Here is a 21,267-nt window from a genome sequence, read left to right on the forward strand (position 1 = left end):
TATAATAATATACATTTAGTTAATTGGACACTTAGTTGGACATGGCCAAATGTAATCCAGTACAATTATACTATGATTGAGGTATTTCTCAGACTATTCTCCTCCTGTTGTCCTGTAACATTTGTCAAGGTTTTACTTTGGCTTTACAGAATCACAACAGACCAGTCAGATGTAAAGTTAAATAAAGTGTCTGGACAGCATATATCACAAATTAAAGCTGCGTTTACAGTGTTAAAACATCCTGGCAATTAATGCTTGATTGTTAGTTTGAGTGCTGTTTCTTTTGAAGAATGATACTAAATTGTAAATCTGGATTTCGGTTTTAAAAAGAGTAAAAATGCATCATTTATGGAGGTTCATGAGCTCTTTCTTCACAGAAAATATGATACTTTTGTTTCTCATGACTTAATAAAATGTTAAAAAAAAATATTTCATGTGTCATTGATAGTAGAACATACAAATACATGTATCCATTTTAACAATTTTAGAAGTTATAAAAGCTGCAATGAAGTAATATCACGTTGCCAGATTTGTGTTTAGTTCAGATGTATATTCTCTCAAAAATAGTTCCAATCCAACAAATGACAGTCCCGACCGACTCTGACTTGACCTAACAGTGAGGACTTATGCTCATTAATCACTGTGACTAAACTCTATTATTCAAATCTTGAATTATACTATATCGAAGTGAAAATCACAGAGTCAGAAGCAACCAATGGTCTCATGCTGCTGAGTTCTGACACTAATATCAGTGGTTTTAACCCTGTCTGACATTCATAATCTCCATTCTCTTCCAGCCTCTGCTTGTCTGACCTAGACAGTGGGGGATCTGAGGAATAAAAAGGTCCTGGTGACAGTTGCTTCTGAACTGATAAAATCAGCGACTGTATTGATGGTGGAGTGGTGCGTAACAGACATGTGTATGAGTGGTGAGAGGAGGGGGGGGGGGCTAACTGTCTGACACCTGCAGCTCTTCATACTCAAAATGCAAATCCAAGCTCAGCCTCTCTCGTGACCCCTCCTTCAGCCTCTACAATCCAAGGTTACTGAGCAACGACATTTGCAGATCTAAATCAGATTTAAACATTGGTACAAAAACACGTTAGACGAATGTAAGCTCAGCGCGAGATGTCACTCTATTATTTACAGTTGATATATAAACCAGCAAATCATAAAGTATTCCTGAGATGTTTCTTTTTTTCATTATAGATATACAAGAGCAAGTGTTCAAACATTTTACAAATCATCTTCAGAATATTGCAGAATAATGTTATGTTACTAAATGTCCTCAGTCTTTGCTAATTTATAACCAGGTATTAATAAAAAATTTAAAAAATTCCATGTTATTATGTAGTTGTTGTTTTTTTTTATATTTAATTTAAATGAAAATCCTCTTTGCTTTCAATAACAATAAACATGAACAATGACATAAACTCAGAGACAATCAGTTAAAAAGATGTGAAGAGAGAGCTTTTAAAATAAGTCTTGTTGGGGAAGCACACACTGCTAAAAAGCCCATGGGCTTAAAATCACCAAAGTACAACTTTTTGCTCACCCGAAAGCAGGTGCAGGCCCTGACGTCAGCAAGCATCTGCTTTACTGAAGTGCCCAAATGAACAAGATGCTGAATCCCTAACTAGTTCTAAGGTTGAAGCCCTGCAGCAGTGCCTGACCTCTGACCTGGCTGGTGGGAGCTCCTTAAAAGTGTTTCACTGTGGGGAACAAGTAAAGTGGTGCATTATTTTTATTCGTGCGTGAGAAGTAAATGAGGAGACGCACCTGTTTTTACTGGGAACCACAATAGCACTCTGACAAGGACAGTGATGCTCTTGCATGAAAGCAAGCTCTTTAGTGCCCCCCACTGGCTGATTCTGTGCAGCAGAATTCAGCAGCAGGTGGATGGAGAAGGACATTTGAGATCCCCTCTGGTTTAGATCCCTGCATCACTCTTTAAGCTCAAGAAGGAATTGTGAACATAGGGCTGAAAAAATAACATTCTACAAATTACATATTAACTATTTCAACTTTAACAGCATACCATTTGGCTTTATTAACAATGAACAATTTCCCGTGTTTGCCTTAAAGCAATAGTTTTTTTTCTGTATTGTGATTACTGATAAGACTGAATAAAATTAGAAAAATAACATATTTTGACATTTTATATGTGCTACTACTTTGTTTATTGTGAAATTGTAAATGCACTGCTGTTTTAGGAAAGCTTTTAAAACTGTGAAATGACTTGTGAAGCCAAACATCAACGAGCGCCACCAAGCGGCTGTGAGTTGGAATTGGAATACATTTGTCCAGGGAGAGCATTCACGCATTAGATTTACAGTATGTGAATGTTTTGTTTTGTTTTTAAGAATTCTTGAACTTTTTTGTGAAAGGCAGATTTTACCGTATTTGATGTGCATATTTTTTATTTTATATAAAGTTTTGCTGACAGCTATAAAGTTGATTTTGCACTTTTTGGCAATGGCGATTTGGATGCGGATTTTCTTTGTGGTTATTCGAAAAAGAACCACAACGGGTCGACCACACACCAAAGGCGCATTCATGTGCACATGAAGGGAGAAGTTTTTGCGTCCAACTCAACCTGAGGATTCGACGGCGCAGTACGTTATGTCCGGAGCATTCACAGTGGAACAAAATGAAGCCAAGTTGGCAGCTTTTCCAGCTTGGACCATATTACGTTTCCATGTCTCATCTTGTGACTGCCCACGTCGAAGGTCAGTCAAAATAAAATATCCGGTTGAAAATTTCACAACAAAATAAATCACTGCAGTCGATTTGATGTATGAACAAAAAAAAAAGAATGTGGATCTGTTTGCTTTTGTGATGAGAGGACAGAGGAGTCCAGAACAAAATGAATATGAGTAACACGTGGACGGTGGTTCAACCTGATTAAACCTTATCATGTTCACCTTCCATGCAACCTTTGACCCAGAACACCTAATAGATAGATAGATAGATAGATAGATAGATAGATAGATAGATAGATAGATAGATAGATAGATAGATATTTGGGTGAAAATGTAATGATGTGATGTTCAATTCACAATTAATTTCTATAATTTCTGTTCCTGGACAGATGGGACTTTGGATTAAACAAAAACCTGTTCCACGAAGAACTCGAGACACGCTGATGTTTACTACTAATCAAATTATAGATATTGTGTCCTTTAAACGTCCCCAGGTTGGCCGACTCTTGACTTTAAAAACATGGCGCATGACTTGAACTTCAACCTCGGAAATTTATTCAGCCTCGCTTATCTGTTCGACAAACTGCAAATCCATCACTAAAAGTTCTCGCGATAGATGACCCCCATATATTAGGAGGGATGGGGGTGCTCCGTCCACTTGGAGGGGCGTTGTGTTTCCTCGAGGACCTTGGCGAAGTGTGGAGCGGTACAGTGTCTGAAATCTGCACAAAGAACATCCAACCATGTCGGACGCGGTGGTTAGTTTTATGAAGGACTTTCTGGCTGGTGGTATTGCCGCTGCCATCTCCAAAACAGCTGTCGCTCCAATTGAGAGAGTCAAGTTGTTGCTGCAGGTAAAATCATTGACTAAAATGTTGCCCGTGGCCTGGCCGCATGTTCGCCGCTCCGTGCGTAAAGTGTGCGTAATTGTTGAATCACTCATAAAAGAAAAATACTAACAAGTAAAGCTCCCGTTGGTTTTGAACAAATAAAGTTTAACTGTGAACTAAATTAGTTAATGTCGTGTTTAGCGTCATGCCAAGGAGCACGTGTACGGTTCTGTTTGAATGTGGAGCTGGTTTTACGCACAGGGAAGTGATTCATTGAAGCAATGACGGCAATACTGACGAGACCCCCGACGAGTACTCGATTAAATTGACCTCGATGCTCGTTTATTATTTGTTGGTTATTTTTATTATTTATTTTTTTAATTAACACTCCGCTACAACAGATGACCACCGTGATATTTAGTGAAAGTGAACTGCTATATTTAACTTAAAGTATGAAATCTAATACACGGTACAGTTTCAAGTGACAACGTGCCTTTACACTGCCGGGCCTGCACCGGCATGATGACGTCTAAAGAATATTGCAAATCCACCACGGCCATGTAAATACATTCATATTTTTTAATAAAATTGTGAGTTTTATGCAAAATGAATTGACATTTATTTATTATTATTTTTATATATTTATTCAGTGTTACTTGAAAGCTCAGCATTAATTTGGAGGAACTGCAATTCAATTCTTTGTAAACTTTTCCACATTGTCTGCAGGTTCAACATGCCAGCAAACAGATTACAGCAGAGATGCAGTACAAGGGGATCATGGACTGTGTGGTGAGAATCCCTAAAGAACAGGGTTTCATTTCCTTCTGGAGAGGAAACCTGGCCAACGTCATCCGTTACTTCCCGACCCAAGCTCTCAACTTCGCCTTCAAAGACAAGTACAAGAAGATCTTCCTTGGTGGAGTGGATCAAAAAACACAGTTCTGGCGCTACTTCGCTGGTAATCTGGCGTCCGGTGGTGCGGCAGGTGCAACCTCCCTGTGTTTCGTCTATCCTCTCGACTTTGCCAGAACGAGACTGGCCGCTGACATCGGAAAGGGCAACGCTGAGAGAGAGTTCACCGGTCTTGGAAATTGTATCAGCAAGATCTTCAAAACCGATGGCCTCAAGGGTCTTTACCTCGGGTTCAACGTGTCCGTGCAGGGTATTATCATCTACAGAGCAGCCTACTTCGGATGCTTCGACACAGCTAAAGGTTTGCACGCCTCTTGAGTTCAACCATGTCTTAACACTACATTCTGGTATCTAGTAGTGATGAGCGGCTAACGAAACTCCTCCATCACGTAGGTATGCTGCCAGATCCCAAGAACACGCACATCGTGGTCACCTGGATGATCGCCCAGACCGTAACCGCTGCTGCAGGTCTTATCTCATATCCCTTCGACACCGTCAGACGTCGTATGATGATGCAGTCTGGACGCAAAGGAGGTGAGGTTCATTCACACGCACGCATGCACACAAACACACACACACACCATAAACTTTGAGCATGTATGTATGAACACCATGCATCACTCTTCACGTTTCTGTTCCCAAAGCTGACATCATGTACACGGGCACAATGGACTGCTGGAAGAAGATCATCAAGGACGAGGGAGGAAAAGCCTTCTTCAAGGGTGCCTGGTCCAACGTGATCAGAGGCATGGGTGGTGCCTTTGTGCTGGTGCTGTACGACGAGATCAAGAAGTACACATAAACTTTTTCATCTCCAAGGCCCCAAGGAAACCCTTCACCTTCTTTAAGTCTTATTTCTTGTGATACAGCGATAACAGCCTGGTAAATTGCAATGTAGGCATGTGCCACTCCTCTGCCACAGTTTGGTGAAGGTGGGTATGTATAGTTGACCCAGGTTAACGTACCCCCTGAGAAATGTGTATATAACCAATCTATGACACGCCGAAGGGCAGTCCATCAGTAGGACAAAGTCAAGCTGGCCAGAGACGTTGGGATAATGCTGACGATAACATCACTTCAGGTTGTAGGTTCCTCATATGATTCAGTCTGTGAAGCAGTTGCAGTACTCATGTGATATGTTGTGACCACTGTGACCCTTGTATCCAACCTCCTGCAATATTTTATTAAGAATAAAGATGTATTAGTCTAATTGTCTTTCTGTTGAATGTTTTGTTGTCCTGTCAATCATCACTGTAGCAATTCAGCACTTTTATTTTTTACTTATAGTAAATGGATTTCACTAATTTAATGTTTTTCAAGTGCTTTATACAGTTAATAACATTCACACACACATTCAATCCAGTCACTGGGATCAGTGTCTTGCTGAAGGACACTTCAATATATGGACTCTAACCTGCAAGCTTGTCGCCCCATGAACCTAAGATTTAGCAGAAAATAAGAGGTTGTGCCTCCGATATTACACATTTTGTTAAAAATTGTTCACAAGTGTTTTGACTGAGACCTAGTGGTAAACATTTCAGTGGGTTTTGTCCATCAACTATGATTGTGCTCATCCGTCTTCCACATAAAGTCTTTGGGTGTAAATAATTGATAAAAATAATGATGACTACATTATAAGTGCATCATTTGACCTAATAAATAACAAAATCCCGATTAAATAAGAATACACTCAGTCTTTATTTTTCTAAGTATTCACATTTTAACCTTTATTCTATAGTTTGTCGTTGTCAGATCAGTTCTGCTCTATCCACTGAATTGCTGGTAAATACGAACAAGCCGCTCGGAGGGGAATGCTATGGCAAAACTAAGAATCTAATGAGCGAAAGATTTAAAGCTATCAATAACATTGAAACCTAGTATTTGCTCTATAAAACCAAAACAGCACCTGCATATCAAACATTTGCTTAATTGAAGTTGCAAAATAGCATTTTTAAAATGTTGAACAAGCATTTTTATCTTACAAAGAACAGAATAAATGTTACAAAAATAAATATAACTGTTTATTTGTTAAGAAATTATATTCATCTTCAGCAATATAAATCATACAAATCTGGAGGGGAAAAAAAACGTGTTTCCCCTTACTTACAGTAAAATAAAAAGGCAGAATAGTCATCATTTCAACATAGCCACTGCAGTGAAAGCATTACTCCTGAAAATATGCTGGTAATAAATATATGTATTCTTATGTTAAGAAAGGTATATTTCTAGAAGATATATAACTATCGGAGGGGATTGTAACTGCTGGATATATCATCTATACTGAGCAGATACATGTTCACATTCTAAATTAGCTGAGGAGCGGAGTCTTTGAAATGGCGGATGCTTCCATTGAACCTTGTACCTATATAACTCAACTTTTTGTCAGCAAAATAGAACAGCAGACAATTAAAAGACGCCAGTCAAGCAGTTTCTTGTAGACGAGGTGTCATCAGTAGAAAGCGGTGTTTTCAGCACCAGGCTGGCCGGACTGCACTCAATTTTTTGGGCCTGGGTGCAGGTGTAGCGCTGCAGTCTGAGGCGGTGGAAGCTGCTCTGGAGCCGACTGGCCTCGGACCTGCTGGCGTGGACAGAGAGATATTTTCTGATGACAGACTCTTGGTCATATTCTAATTAATAAAAAAAAAAAAAAAAAAGGATTTAGATTTTTGTATTCCACTGGTGAGAAAACAAAACCTTTCCATCACCACAAGTCAAACCATAACAAACAGCTTTTAAAACATCAACTGATCTTTTTATTGAACTCCTGCACTTAACTGAACAGAGCGCGATTCAAAAGGTACTAATAAACCAGACTAGATGACTAAACTCTAGACATCATCAGACGGTTTAAAGGAATAAGAGAAGACAGAGCAAGCGCGACGAGACTGACCTTTAAATTAAGAGGAGATTATTACAAGCGTCCTCAGCTGCTCTACACTGTCTGAACATCAGCTCTTTCTCAGAATTAATTCCCTGCAGCAATTTGGACGCAGTAGGTCGGACGTGCGATAAATCTGCAGCCTTCAATCCTGAGAGGAAGGAGTGTGACGGTGCAGCACCACAGGCTGATTCTCTTTGAGCGCATTGATTAAATCAACATGGGCAAATAAGCGGAGGCTGCTTCAAAATAGCGACATGCACTTCAGCTGTAGTCAAACTGTGTTCGGCGGGAGATTCAGCCTCGCTATGACTGAGCGTGCATGTGCTCGTTATTCAAGCACGTTCAGATGAAGGGTCAGGCACGCTGAATGCCAGACGAGGTTGACACACCCACCTGAGGATGTGCTGCTCCTCGACCTTACGGTGGACATACAGATGGGATAAGATGGAGCTCCCATGTATCTGGCATGGCGCCGGTAATCTGCTAGTTGTCCTGAGCGCCCGAGACCCGGCGTGGGCTTGACTGACTCGAGCCTCTTGAGAAATGCCTGTAAGAAACACAATGCGATGACTTTAAAAACACAAGCTCCATCCTGAGACAAGCAAAAGCCCATATCAGCTTATGCTGGACGAAAGGCAGTGTGCAGTATTGTGGCCGTGCTTCGATTCATGAAGTAAAAGAAGAAAATCTTCAATTAGTCCTGCTTTCTATAGGTAACTTGTAATGTTCAAAATGTGATAAAAGTGACAGATGTACTGCTTTAAAATGTAGGTTTATCAAATAGTTTGTCAACTTCTATTCCAATAAATCAACAATGCTGTGCAGGACTCAATTGCTTTGTAAAGAATAGCTTTTAACAAGGTCTTAATAATCAAGTGGCATCATAATGTGTATATCAAACACTTTGATTTGAATTGTGCATTACTGTTCTGATGCTGACCCATAAACAAAATACATCAAATGTATTCACTTACTGATAAAGTAATTACCCATGCACCAAAAACAAACATCTTCATATCAACTAACTTATGTTAAATAGTAAACTGTGATGCTTGACAAACATAAGACAACAGCATGAGGCAAGATATGGTAAATGTCATACATGCAGCCGCACTCCAGCATGCAACACTGCAGAAATATCTCATGTTCCATTGTTATAAAGCAAAAAGCATAATGAAGCAAATAAAGTTCAAGTTCTAGAAGATCGTTCTCTTTAAGTTGAAAAGTCCTTCACAGATCTAAAAATGCTCTACCTGCCTCTAAATGTAGTGAGATTTGTCACATGCTTCAGTTCAAATGTATATTAAATCCATCTCCTTGCATAATACTAGTCAATCAAAAGAAAAGTAAGTATATTATGTAACTGACCAATCTTGAAAGACACAAACGTGGCAGAAGTGGGTCTATGTCTATGTCTGACAAATGAAGCGGCTTACATGTGCGATGTGCAGGGGGCAATACACTGATCACACGGGAGATTCAATTACTTCTGCCTAAAAATAGAAAAGGCAAAAAGAACCCCTGACAGAGGTGCGAAATGGACTCATGAGAGGGAACAGTGTGTCCCGAGAATGACTGAAACACACTTTCTTGGAAAACAGCCACCGGAGGGAATTATAGAAAGGAAGACCTGTATTCTGTAATAATGTGAAACATTAACAATATAAATTAAGAAATGATCACCGATTTTCTACTGAGGAATTAGTAATACTTCACTGGATGGAAAGAGCTCATTATCCTCATTGCTTGACCACATTTTTAAACACAGCTGCTGTGTTTTTACCTCCAAGTGATCAAGGAGAGTTAATACACAGCATGTGGTAACTGGCTAAAGCCTGAACTGTCCTCCAGTGTCACTTTGTGACACCGCTGCTGGCCTCCCACCTGCTGCCGTCTGTCTCGGTCCATCAACGTCTTTTTTCAGGAGTGTTACTACAAACTGAACCCAACTAATTAGTAACATTCAACACCACTGATAAATATTTTTTTTTCACAAAAGAGGTAAATATCTATTCAATTCTTATATATATATAGGCAAAAGAAAAAAAGCAAAGTCAAAACAATATTTAGGCAAACAAAGTGAATGAAGCGATCGTTGAAAGAGGGACAACAGTTGTTGCACATTTCAGAGACAATTTAGACACACAAATATAAAGCAAAGGTTTTCTAAGATGCAGCAACAACAACCTCACATGCCACCAACACAAGAGTAGCTGAGTGAAATGAATTGGCACATTGCCAACATATTGCATCGGTTAGATGGCCAAGCCAGGTAGAGATGGAGAGTCAGGCCATGTGTCTAAGATCCACTCAGAATACACAGTTTTGTCCAACAGCATACACCTTGAGTACCATCCATACAAGAGTGTTTCCAAGTGAAAAATACCCACATGCTGCAATGACAACGAAAAAAAAAAAACGTACAAATGTTGATGCTTTGTTTTGATCCATTACCACATTTTTATTTTTAAAGTTTTGTGGATAATTATGTGCGTGAGGCATTAACAAAAATGCTTGTAAGGAATAAAGCTCACTGGTAAATGGTGTTACCACGAGTACGGATCACAACAAAGAGTGATGAATGCTGAAAAATAACTAAGTTACTGAGCATTGAAGTGAGAAGCTGGACTCACCAGGTTCTCCCTGTCGATTCGCTGCTGGTCCCGTTGCCTGTTAAGAGCGCTGTGAGAGTGGTGAACGAGGGGCGAGGGACTGGCCACTTGGGATTTCTTCGTCATTGCACTTCTTGATTGGGGCCCCGGAGAAAGGCGTGACAGTTCCCGAAGAAGTCTCTGATTCTCTTGATCTATTCGCCGGACCTCATCGTTGCTGAAGGAGTAGTTCTTCCTGTTCCTTCCTCCAGGATAGTCAATGACCAGTTTATCTCTGAGCTGACTTTCTAAACTGAAAGAACCTGTTGGGTGAAAATGACATTTGTTACAATATCATCTACTCCTATGTTAAGTTCTTCATTTGTGAAGGAAGAGAGGTTTTTTTTTTTGCATTTAGAGATAATGTATAAAACATGGAAAAACAGTCTTGAGCCATTAACTCTACTGCCATTATTGACATCCCCGCAGCAATAGCGTAAAATCTTTAATCTGCATACGAAATTATTATCACTTCGCCACAATCTTCAACATAATTTTATTAACATAATTTAACCACAGTCAAAATATGTGGTTTGTTGATATACAACTCTAAATGCTGAATATGAGAATTGTAAATACATGCGATAATGATTACAACAGACTTCATATCTACTGTATGTAATTGTCCGGTTTTGAACATAAAACAGTTCTGTAAAGTCTTGCAAACATTAGCGACAGACTCACACTCATCCATGTCGTGATCCGATTCCTCTCCATGAATGTTGCTTAGTCCACTGGACGGCACATTCTCCTCCCGCTGCTCTTCCTGGAGACTCTCTTCAGCCTCTCCATGGTGAGGATCCAGTGACTGGCGAGGGCTGCACTGAGGAGAGGCGAGAGGGCTCACGTCTGTCACCGAATAGTCCGATTCGTCTGTAGGGATAGTCTGTCCTTGTTGCGAGACTGCTGATCCCACCCTGGTCCTTCTTACTTCAGGACATAAAGAAGCTTTGCTGGCTTTAGGGAGGGTTGGGAACTCGAGACTGCTCTTCCGACTGTTACTGCTGCAAGAGCTATCCAAGTCTGCATCTGCGCTGTTTTCAGTGGAAGACCGCGATGAATTCTGTGTGTGCCGACTTCGTGCGCGTTTTTTCAGGGAATGCTTCTTTCTCCTTTTAGAGCTGTCACTGAATGTTCCTGCTTCTTCTTCAGTCTCATCTGTACTCTTGCTGGAGACGTCCTTATCTTCCACATCTCTGGTTTCAGCGAGCAAAGCCAACAAAGATACTTTGGGTCTTCCAAAATCCTCATCACTATCACTGCTATCTGTGCCAACTTTATGTGAGGTACAAGAAGCAGACACACTGGCCTGCTTACTACTCTCTTTTATTCTGGCTCTGCTGCTGCTGCTGTTGTTGTTGTTCTTCACTCCATTTAGGTGTCTTCCACTCTTAGCATAGCTTGGAGAGAGATCATCTTTTGCAGTTGCACTGCACATTGCATTTGACCATTCAGGGGCTGCCGGGCTCTCTTTTTCAGCCTTCAAACCTTTCTCCACTTTTTTCCTTTCATGTCTGCTGCTACTATCACAATCACTATCAAAAAAAGCGTGATCCACTTCACCTTCTAGTTCACTGGGGTTGAACATGGCAGTTTTCCACAACACATCAAACCTGTAATCAGAGGGAGAAGCTTTACTAAAAACATCTTTATAGGTACACACAAAACTATATGGGTGGCCTATACATTTATTTATTTTTATTAGACCTGATGGTACAATAAGTTATACTATAGTTCTCGGATGACTGTTGTTGAGAGCTATGTCAGATATACAAGAAAGAGAGACCTATCATCGTTTATATATCTTTAAATTATCCTCAGCAGAGATTTAGAGTTAAGTGACACACGTTGCAGCAGTTTCTTCCAACAAACTGCTGTGCAACGTAATACGTTTTACCAAAATTCCTCGTAAAATCAAGTCAATAATGGGCCACAAATAAGAAAATTTCAAACCATGCTGTAATGCATGCTTTAGGAAACTGAATTAATATGTTTAGCTATGTGATCCTTAAGTGAGCTAGACATATGTGAGACCTACTCACATATGTCGAGCTATGCGAGTAGGTCCACAATGTTGGTGAAACACGACTTAATGTAGATTAAAAAAAACAACAAAAAGGGGAATGTCTCTGTAACTGCAGTCACATTTTACAGTCAAAAGTTTTAAACCAGGTTTGAAGAATAATCGTTATGCTGGACGAACGGTGATAATCACGTTGAAAAGTTACAACGAATATCCGCGGACAGGTTAGCTACCATTAGCTGTAAAAAGCTGTCACCTTACCTGTCGAAGGAAAGCACAAGTTACTGCGTCTGACGTTAGTGTTGCATTTATCTCTTAACATTAGATGCGAACACTTCGAAGAAAATGGAACAGCGGGTCGCAAACGTGCGTTAAAATGAATGTTTCCGTTCGCGGGGATGCAGCAGGACACAACTGACAGCTACATGGTGCCTATAGCAACTGCTTGACGTCACTTCCTGGCAACGGTTGCTATGAATGAATGAGACCACGGAGCACATGCTGTCGCAGACTCTGGGTGGGGGGCGGGGGGGGGGCGTTCAGTAATGACGTTACGTTCAGTACGTCATTACGTCACAAATGGTTTATATCGCCAAATAAACAAACAAACAAACAAACAAACAAATAAATAAATCTTGAAAGAAATGCGAAGAAAAACTGGTTGGAAGAAAAAACACAAAATCAACCTGAAGCACAATGATATAACTTTAAAGCATGTTTTGCTTTTCCTCAAAGTGCTGACTGCTGTAAAGCAGAAATGTAAATTGAGTCTTCATTTTATTATTTAAAAGAACAACATCATCTTTCATAGTAGTACTTTTCATGAAACTCATGCTCACCTCAACTTCACCCAGTAATTGGGAGAAACTAAGGATGAAACTATATAGAGAAGGATTAAGTTGATTTTTCTGTATGTTAAAATTGATATTAAAGAATAGAATATATGGTATAAATCAACATAGTAATCCAATTATATGAGTATTTATAAAGATCTTTTCTTGACTGAGATTTAGAAGAAAAAGAAGAATGGATGGTTGAAAAGATGGATTGATGGAATTTACCTCTTACCAACTGCTGATTCATATTCTTGGAACATAAAACCTATTTATTTGTTTTACAAATTACTCTTGATTTTTGCGATCAACTGCTTAAAGGTAATTTGAAATTCAAATGCCTTATAAAAAAGGACTCCTGCTCCTATAGTGAGATGCATTACATGTTTATATACTTTGGCAAATACTCTGACTACAATTGAAATTTTCTTTAATCAATTCGAAAGATGGTTTACTGATAGGCATCACATCATTATATGTTGTGTTGTCTTCAAATTTCATTGCCTGCAAGTTTTCATCTTTGTTTTGATATGTAAGAAAATGAAAACATAACAAACCAACTTGTGCAATGATTTGTTCATTGTTTTTAAACTCCAATGCATTGAGGGGCAGAACTGTTATAGGAACAGAGGGGAGGTCATTTAGTCTTTCATTGTGGATCTATTATGCCAAAGTAACTGCTCCCTCTAGTGCATCTCCATTAACAAGAAAGAGGATTATCTGGAGGCGCGTCCCCTGAAATTACAATTTGTCATGGTTTTACTCTTTATAACATAGTTAGACCTAGAAGTGACACACACTAATGAAATGCCGATGTCCTAGGACAATAGCACTTGGGCGAATCTATCGTATGAACCTGTGTCTGGTCACTATCATAGAATTTACATGTCAATGCAGGATGGGTAAGGATGGGGATAGAATAGGGACTTTTTTGTATCAGCTTCATACTCCATACAATCAAGCCATGGATAAGAAATCACAACCAAGGCATGCAAAAGCCAGATTTGTAATTTGTTAAAGCTGTAAAACGAGCTATTAGTGTACACATTATTGACAAAATTCACATTTTCTGCACAACTGCTAGTGAGAGGAGAAAAGCCTTTATTTTACTGTGACAGCTGACTGGCTGTGAAACCTAAATTGCAGGGAATAACTGGCTTCCAAGAATATATGCGTCAGAGTGATCCGTGCAGATCAAGCTGTATTCAGATGCTGGCTTTTTTTTTTTTTTTTTTTTTTACACAAGCACTCAGAATGGGGCCAAGGATGCCCCAGTGTCCCTAAAGTGTTTGTAGCAGTTCAACAGCAAAATAAAGATTGATCCCATAAATCATAATTCTCAGCAACCTCACTCAAGATTATACAAAAATACAAGAAAAACAAGCTTGAAGATTTTTTTTTTTCAAAACCATGTGAAACGCTCCACCAGTTAAATGCAACCAGATCACTTTAAGTCAGGGATTTCTGAATTAATTTAGTTCCCAGGCCAAGTAAAGCCCATCATTCCATTACAACACTAGAAATAACTTCCCATTTTTGAGTCCAAAAAAGTTTGAGAACATTCCATAAACAGTATATTCCAGTTTAATGTACTCGTTTACAAAACATAGAAACCACTTAACTGAAAAAAAAAATATTCTCAAGATTAACTTTGACAAGACATTGTGGCAATCATCTTTCCCCCTCTGGATCTCCGAGTTGTGTTGTATTTTATTTTTATTCCATCCAGGAACAATACAGTTCCGACAGTGGTTCTTGCAGTAATTAAGTTATGAATGACAGCTTCTTTAATTGGAAATGTGCAGTTAAGGTCTTTGTAATTTTTACACTATTCAAGATTATCCTTTGGGGACAGACCACCTAACGATCTGACAAGCTTGTTTCGGCCAGTGGGCTATACATCTGACACCCCTGCTTGAAATTTAATAAAAAAATAGCCATTAGAAAGCAATCAGTCCCCCAATCATTAACAATAATTGGTATTTTGTATTATGTGGTGCTCTTTTATCGGTTTGTGTTTGTATTGTTTTGTATTGGTCATTGGACTCTGCAGGTACTTGTGTTTTTGTTGGTGAATCTGTTCTATCTTAAGGCCCAGCTTGGGTCAGGCAATACAAATTAGTTGAGGCTATAAATGGTATAATGCATGGAATTGATCTGTGCTTCATACTAGTGCCCATCAAAATAGAGCCAACAATAGATCATTTTCACTTCTGTATGTAGCATATCCAGTATTTAACCCAAGTTCATGTGAATAGCAGTGATACAAAGCAATTATGGTGCCATTAAAACACATTTATTGCAATAGTTTTTAAAATGGCACAACCACAGTCAACATATCTCACTGCTCTTTAAGAAATTTACCAATGAGAAGCACAGAAAGAAGAGTGAATATTGGATATCTCTTTGCCCAAAATATTTGTGTGGGACTAAACCACTGATGCATTATAAATTTCTAACCCCATAAAACAAGGAACGTACATTCGAAAACTGTCGCATTTCCATAAAATAAATGAATGTAGTCCTAATAGACATTTTCACCTGCACGATTAAAAAGGTTAAATTGTAAAGGTGTAATTTCAGTGCTGATTGGTTGGATTGTATGTATATTTGTTGTTCTTGTTGGGGAAAAAAAAAAGAAAGTATTTACTTCTAATCACAAAACATAAAAGCTCAGAGAGCTACTGTGGGAGACCTCAGATGGCCTTTGGCCTCTGAGGCAGACACAAATTATAATATGCTGTTTGATCCCAAAACTCTGGTCCTTTCCATCCACACCACCCCTGAAAAAAACAACAACAAAGTCAATAAAGTCAGAACTGTTGATCCACCTTGTGTTTACAGTGAAAAACAGTAAAGCGTCTTGCTACAGTTACCTTGTCTGCAATGATTTGCAAGTCCTCTGCGCCTGTGTAATGAGGATCCAGGATGAGATAGCGGATCTGCCCCGTGGTCTCACTCCATACAACGCCAAGGATTGTGTGAGCCAACACCCCTCCTCCTGCAACACAGAGGCCATCACCTTTAAACTCTTACCAATGTCTGAGTTATACTAATGTCTTTTAATGAAAAAGTTCAGGTCCAAGGATTAATTAGCAAAACTCTTGACTAATTAAATGCATGTATACTTAAAATGTTTAGACTGAAATGAATTAATCTGGAATCACATCTCCAGATTAGTAAATGAGTATTTCATTGGGTTGTGTGGTATTTTGCTTACAAAAGGTTGCCAATGTAGACAAACAACTTCAGAAAGGTATAGGATTAAGGTGACGTCTGAAGTAGTAAAGATTGCTCTGTTTTTTTAAAGTATTGCTCTCTTGACGACACCACAAGCAAAATTATTTCTTCATGTATACAATGTAATTACAATAGAAGCCACCAAAAAAATAGTAAATTGTTTATAAAAGCTATTGACGTTCAGCTTACCGATCATAATGGGAGTTCCTTCAGTAAGGAAGTGGTTGGCCAGCTCTCTGCCTTTTGATGCCAGCTCAGATCCCTGACTAATAAGGAATACAAAGATCATCATTCAAACTAACACTTAATCACTGAGAGGATCTTTCACAAACTGATGGAATTAATCACACCTCACAAACATGATCTTGGAAGTGACGTTGAGAAGCTGGTTCAGAACAGCCTGAACCTCAATTGACCCAATCCATTTACATGACCCGACAAAAGAGGACTGCTTGTCTCCAACATCCACTAAAGCCTGGAGATCAGAGGCCATAATAGAAGCAGGCATCCAGAACATGTCATAATGAAAACTTAAAAAATATATATTTTTATACATCATAATTACAATGGACTACCTGTTGGATTTCCTTATGAGTGGGCACAGAGCGCTCTATATAACCCTGCTGTTGGAACCAGGAGCAGATGGTCTGCAGGGAGCGATAAGCACAGCCCCAGCCATTGTCATCAATACGATCCTGCATGTAGTGATGATAGCTATAGATCCCCTGGACCAAGTACACCTATGGACAAAAACCCAAGATAAACATGTGAGAAAGAAAATAATCAAGGGGAGTGATGAAATATGTTTTCACAAGAGAAAGTTCACATCATTCAGATAATTAAGACACACCTTTCCGTTATCCAGAGTTGGATGTGTGAGACTCAGATGAGGGTTTCGGAGATAACCATCCCTGTATGGCTCATTGGGGAAGTGGTAAGCATTGGCTCTTCTGAAGTAAGGCCTGTCTTCTGGCAGCTCATATTGCTGATGCAGCTCCTGCACAAACAAATATTTTGTGCAAACAAAGGCAAATGCATATATTTACAAATCTACATCAAGAGTTCAGCGACGGTAATTCATGAAGATATTACAAGTTTAAATCAGCGGACAGGTAAATGAGCTGCAGTTCCACTTTCTACACCTCAGCCTAATAATGCTGCTGACGATACATTATGAGACCATGTAGGTTTGGGATTTTTTAAACGTTGAATTCAAAACTTCTTACCCTACGTTTTATTTCGAGCTGGCTGTCACGCATTCCTGCTGGAAAGATCACAGTCACCAGTCCGTTGGACTCCGGAAGCAGGAAGTGCAGTGGCTCGGGGACCAGTACTGTCGTCCCATTCATGTGCTGCAGGATCACTTTCTCCATTTCACCCAATTGGTTGATTAGCGCCTCTGTCAGTTTCTCACAGGCACTGCAAAAATATAACTGGTAAGCTTTGTTCAGTGCTCAATAAAAAAGTTTGACAAACTTTAATAGCCTGGGGTGACAACGGTATATTAAGTAAGAGACCTCATTTTTTAAAAGATGAGACATACTCTCTGACGGTGTCACTACAGCTGGTACGAACGACGCAGTCCATGGGAAGAGTCGCAGTCAGGAAGTGGGATTTCTTCACAGTTTTGCTGAGAATCGGGGCCGATAGTGGGCCTGGCTTGGTCACTTCCATCATCAGGTGAAAGTTCAGGACACTCTGGATCACCAGTATGAAAACACACGGACATCATGAAGACAGAACAGCAATATAAATCTAACACAGTTGATCAGATGAGCAGCTTACAATTTATTTGCACATACTTTCATAGCAAAAAACACCATTTTTCCAACATCTACAAAAATTGACATAATATTTGCTATTTTATCTCTCAAATCTGATATTGGTGTAGCAGCATTCTTGACTCTGAAAGTGTCCCAGTGCCTTAATGGATAACGCACTAGCCTAGTATACTAAGTATTGTGGGTTTAGCTCCCATGTGGGGTGGATAATGAATGTAGAAATGTTACACCAGTACATTCCTGCCTTAACGGCAACTTTTGCTTACTATCACTGGGTGCTGGACAGCAGAAACAAGGAATAAAGACGGGTGAAAACGTAGACTTAAACACTGCAGAAGCTTGAAAGGTTTTCCCCCCATTTTTCTGACATTGCTAAATAATTCATCTGCCAAGAAGGCCATGAAGCAGGCCATGAAGCAGGCTGGCACACAAAGATATGGAATGAAATGTCACTCTTCAGCTGTACTGGGCTGCTGACATACGGGTGTGGCTCAGTTGGCAGAGAAGGTTGTCTTTCAGTAGCGAGGTTACAAGTCTGATCGCAGGACACATTGGGACAGGTCGCCAGTGCATCACAGTGCAGACACAGGCAGACAACAACACACGTGAGTGGAGCTTAGAATCATCAATTAAACTAAAATGTAATGATTTTCTTGTGTGTAGAAAAATGGGGCACCGGAAGAAAATCTGCACGTGCACAAAGAGAACATGCAAACCACGCAGAGAAGTCCCCAAGCCTGCTCCAAAACATAAATTGAGATTAACTATATGGTTGGTTACACATAACTCTGATATCCTTTTCGTTCAAGTAGACATATTTGAGGATAATTGAAGTCTATAAATTCCCTGTAGATGTGAATTGTTTCTCTGCATTTTCGTTGTGATGGATTGCGACATGTCCAGACTGTATCCAGCCTTCGTCAACTGTCAGCTGGAAACAGCTACAGCAACCCACGGCCATAGGTTTGGTAAAGCAGAGATCGAAAGTGATGCAAAGCCAGACAACGCTTTGGCAGATTACTAGTATCATGCCATCAAGATACGATTTATGATTTGATATTTCCTTGTTACGACCGATGGCTTAAAAACAAAATACACATAGCTCGAAAAATAAGTAAAGTGTATACATACAGGTGACAGGCTTTTTTTAATTTTCTTTTTTGCAGATCTCCTTCCAGCACTCTCTTGTTCATCTGTCCTGAAATAAATAATAATACAAAAATTCAAATACAGTTCCGCCAAGCAAAAGGCAAGATTATTTTATGTACATCAGCCTTCAATGAACATGAAAGAGAAAAAAAGGAATGTGATGAAGTCATAAAACGATTACATCTGCATGGAAATTTTCAGTACTTCAAGTGATCTCAACAGGCACAGAAAAGTGAGATTCTAGTGCACTTAATGAATGTGTGTATTTACAATTCTAGGTAATTTCAGGACAAAGCGCTATAGCAGATGTCACACCTTCTAACAATGTAAATACACTTTTAGATTTACAATAGAACAGTCTGAGTTTAACAACATTTATTTTGACTTGACCTATAATTTCACAAAAAAGTTGGCCACAGACAATTTATTGAGTTAATTAATTTGATAAATAGATTTAATAAATCCACATTACAGAGGGTCTTTTTTAAGACAACACTTACTGTATCCACTGGTGGAGCTCTTCACACAGTGTGTCTGGAGTGATTTCATCTGGTGTTGCATGAACAGGTTTGTTCGGCCAAATAAACACAGGCGTGTCACAGATTGCCAAAACACAGGACTCAGATTTCACCTGTGAGCGAAGGCCCTCAAATGTTCTTGAGACTACCTTTCGCGTTAGTGCTAGAAGAGAAGAATAAGTCAGTTACCATTACGGCACTGAAATTAAACATAATCATATCTCTCAGTTGTTGTAGGTTTGTTCGTAACTTTTCTTTTTTTTTCTTCTTTTTTTTTAACTGCCATTAAATTAAAATTCAATACATTTTATCTGTTGGGTGCCCAAAGTGAAAATGACACTCGGTTACTAAAGTCACATATTGATATGTTTCCTTGCAGTTCACAAGTGACCTGCTCATATATTCTTTTCACAGGACAACAAATACTGACAGTAAGTTCTGTGTTGATGGTTCACATCAGTAGACTTGGTCTTCACATAGATTCATGTGCAATCATTTTATTAAAAACAAAAACTTACATTAGCTGGACAATTGGATAAAAAGGTTAGTTGAAGGAAATAAAAATCAAGAAACACGTGGTGGAAATATATTTGCTTTTGGCAAAATAGTGCATCAAGGTGCTTAGTATTGTAGTTATGCTTGGCAGTTACCGATGCTGCTGCAGACTTATTACTGGGTCAAGAAATTGGGATATTTCAACCTAACTTTAGCTGCAGCCCTGGTAATCTGAGCAGGTATTGAACTTCATTACCTTCATTCTCAAAGATACACAAAGGGTCCATGAACGTACCATCTGTGCTATCCAGTTGACATCTTAACTCCAGAGGGCCTTTGACACGAATAATGTTCGCAGTGTCCGAGTCAACAACGACCTGGATCAACACAGTTAAAAAAATCAAAACAAAATCCGGCAGGTTATTAAACAAACAGCCTCCACTTTAGGACACAAAAGTTTAAAGAACTGACTGGAAAAGAACTGCGCGAGGCAGCTGTTGTTGATACCAGGACGAAGCTGGATATCATGTCAAGCAGAGCGGACAGTTTGTTTCTGTTACCTATTCCTTGAATACGTACCATTGTGGAGTTTAGTCTGTGTCCCAGTCACGTAAACGCAAATATTTAACTGCAGCTGTCTATGCACAGGAGGCTGACATGTCTGCTACGTCCACTCCTCAACGTGTCTCTGTCTGCTGCATCCGATTGGACAATATAGGCTCCGCCCAGCAGTGTTGCGTTCATAATACCTCGTAATTTTGAACGACACGAGCGAGATGGCTCACACACGGCTTCACACCTCAGCCTTCGACAATTTGGCTTGATTTCACTTTTATTATCCATCCTTTAGGATGAGTCTCTCTCAATAGTTGTAAAAAATAAATGAATGAAGAATTAAAGGGTCAAAGCAATGATTATACTTCCAAGGAGCGTATTGTAAATGCACTTGGTGATTATTTCTATGTTGGTATGGTTTGAGTGAATGTGACATACAGCATCTAATTATTCCAGCTTCAGTGTTGATGTCATCCTTCTTATGCAACATCTGACTGCATAAATAAACATTCTTGTTTTTAATCTACTTTTGCAAAACTTGACTATCTCGTTTTCATTGGCAAGTTTAATGTGGAAGGATTAAAAAGGACAAGTGTGTTGAGGGGGTGTAACTGTTAGGAATATGTGTTTCTCTGTGATTTGCCTGTTGGCCTCAGAGCAGCCATGCGGTCATACGTGCAAAACTGGCCAGGGCCAG

At 39.4% G+C, this 21,267-nt stretch overlaps 3 protein-coding genes across 3 annotated transcripts; 1 reads left to right on the forward strand and 2 right to left on the reverse strand.

Annotated features, from left to right (window-relative positions):
• The first annotated feature begins 3,365 nt into the window (after nucleotides 1-3,365).
• Nucleotides 3,366-5,659, forward strand: slc25a4 (solute carrier family 25 member 4). The gene is made up of 4 exons (XM_080521161.1): nucleotides 3,366-3,556; nucleotides 4,259-4,745; nucleotides 4,838-4,978; nucleotides 5,089-5,659. Exons 1-4 carry the CDS (start codon nucleotides 3,446-3,448, stop codon nucleotides 5,244-5,246), a joined length of 897 nt encoding a protein of 298 aa, XP_080377287.1. The 5' UTR covers nucleotides 3,366-3,445; the 3' UTR covers nucleotides 5,247-5,659.
• Nucleotides 5,660-6,218: 559 nt separating this feature from the next.
• cfap97 (cilia and flagella associated protein 97) lies at nucleotides 6,219-11,564 on the reverse strand (the record flags this gene model as incomplete). The annotated part of the gene is made up of 4 exons (XM_080521063.1): nucleotides 6,219-7,022; nucleotides 7,719-7,872; nucleotides 9,959-10,239; nucleotides 10,661-11,564. The coding sequence occupies 4 exons, from the start codon at nucleotides 11,562-11,564 to the stop codon at nucleotides 6,913-6,915; spliced, it is 1,449 nt and encodes a 482-aa protein (XP_080377189.1). The 3' UTR covers nucleotides 6,219-6,912.
• A 2,836-nt stretch (nucleotides 11,565-14,400) lies between these two features.
• ufsp2 (ufm1-specific peptidase 2) lies at nucleotides 14,401-20,697 on the reverse strand. Its single transcript, XM_080521097.1, has 12 exons — nucleotides 20,595-20,697; nucleotides 20,311-20,392; nucleotides 19,503-19,683; nucleotides 18,985-19,051; nucleotides 17,616-17,770; nucleotides 17,299-17,491; nucleotides 16,923-17,069; nucleotides 16,648-16,812; nucleotides 16,423-16,547; nucleotides 16,262-16,338; nucleotides 15,709-15,833; nucleotides 14,401-15,615 (listed from the first exon to the last, which is right to left on the reverse strand). The coding sequence occupies exons 1-12, from the start codon at nucleotides 20,595-20,597 to the stop codon at nucleotides 15,529-15,531; spliced, it is 1,407 nt and encodes a 468-aa protein (XP_080377223.1). The 5' UTR covers nucleotides 20,598-20,697; the 3' UTR covers nucleotides 14,401-15,528.
• Nucleotides 20,698-21,267: the final 570 nt, after the last annotated feature.

This window comes from Blennius ocellaris (assembly GCF_963422515.1).
Source record: "Blennius ocellaris genome assembly, chromosome: 3".
NCBI lineage: Eukaryota > Metazoa > Chordata > Actinopteri > Blenniiformes > Blenniidae > Blennius > Blennius ocellaris.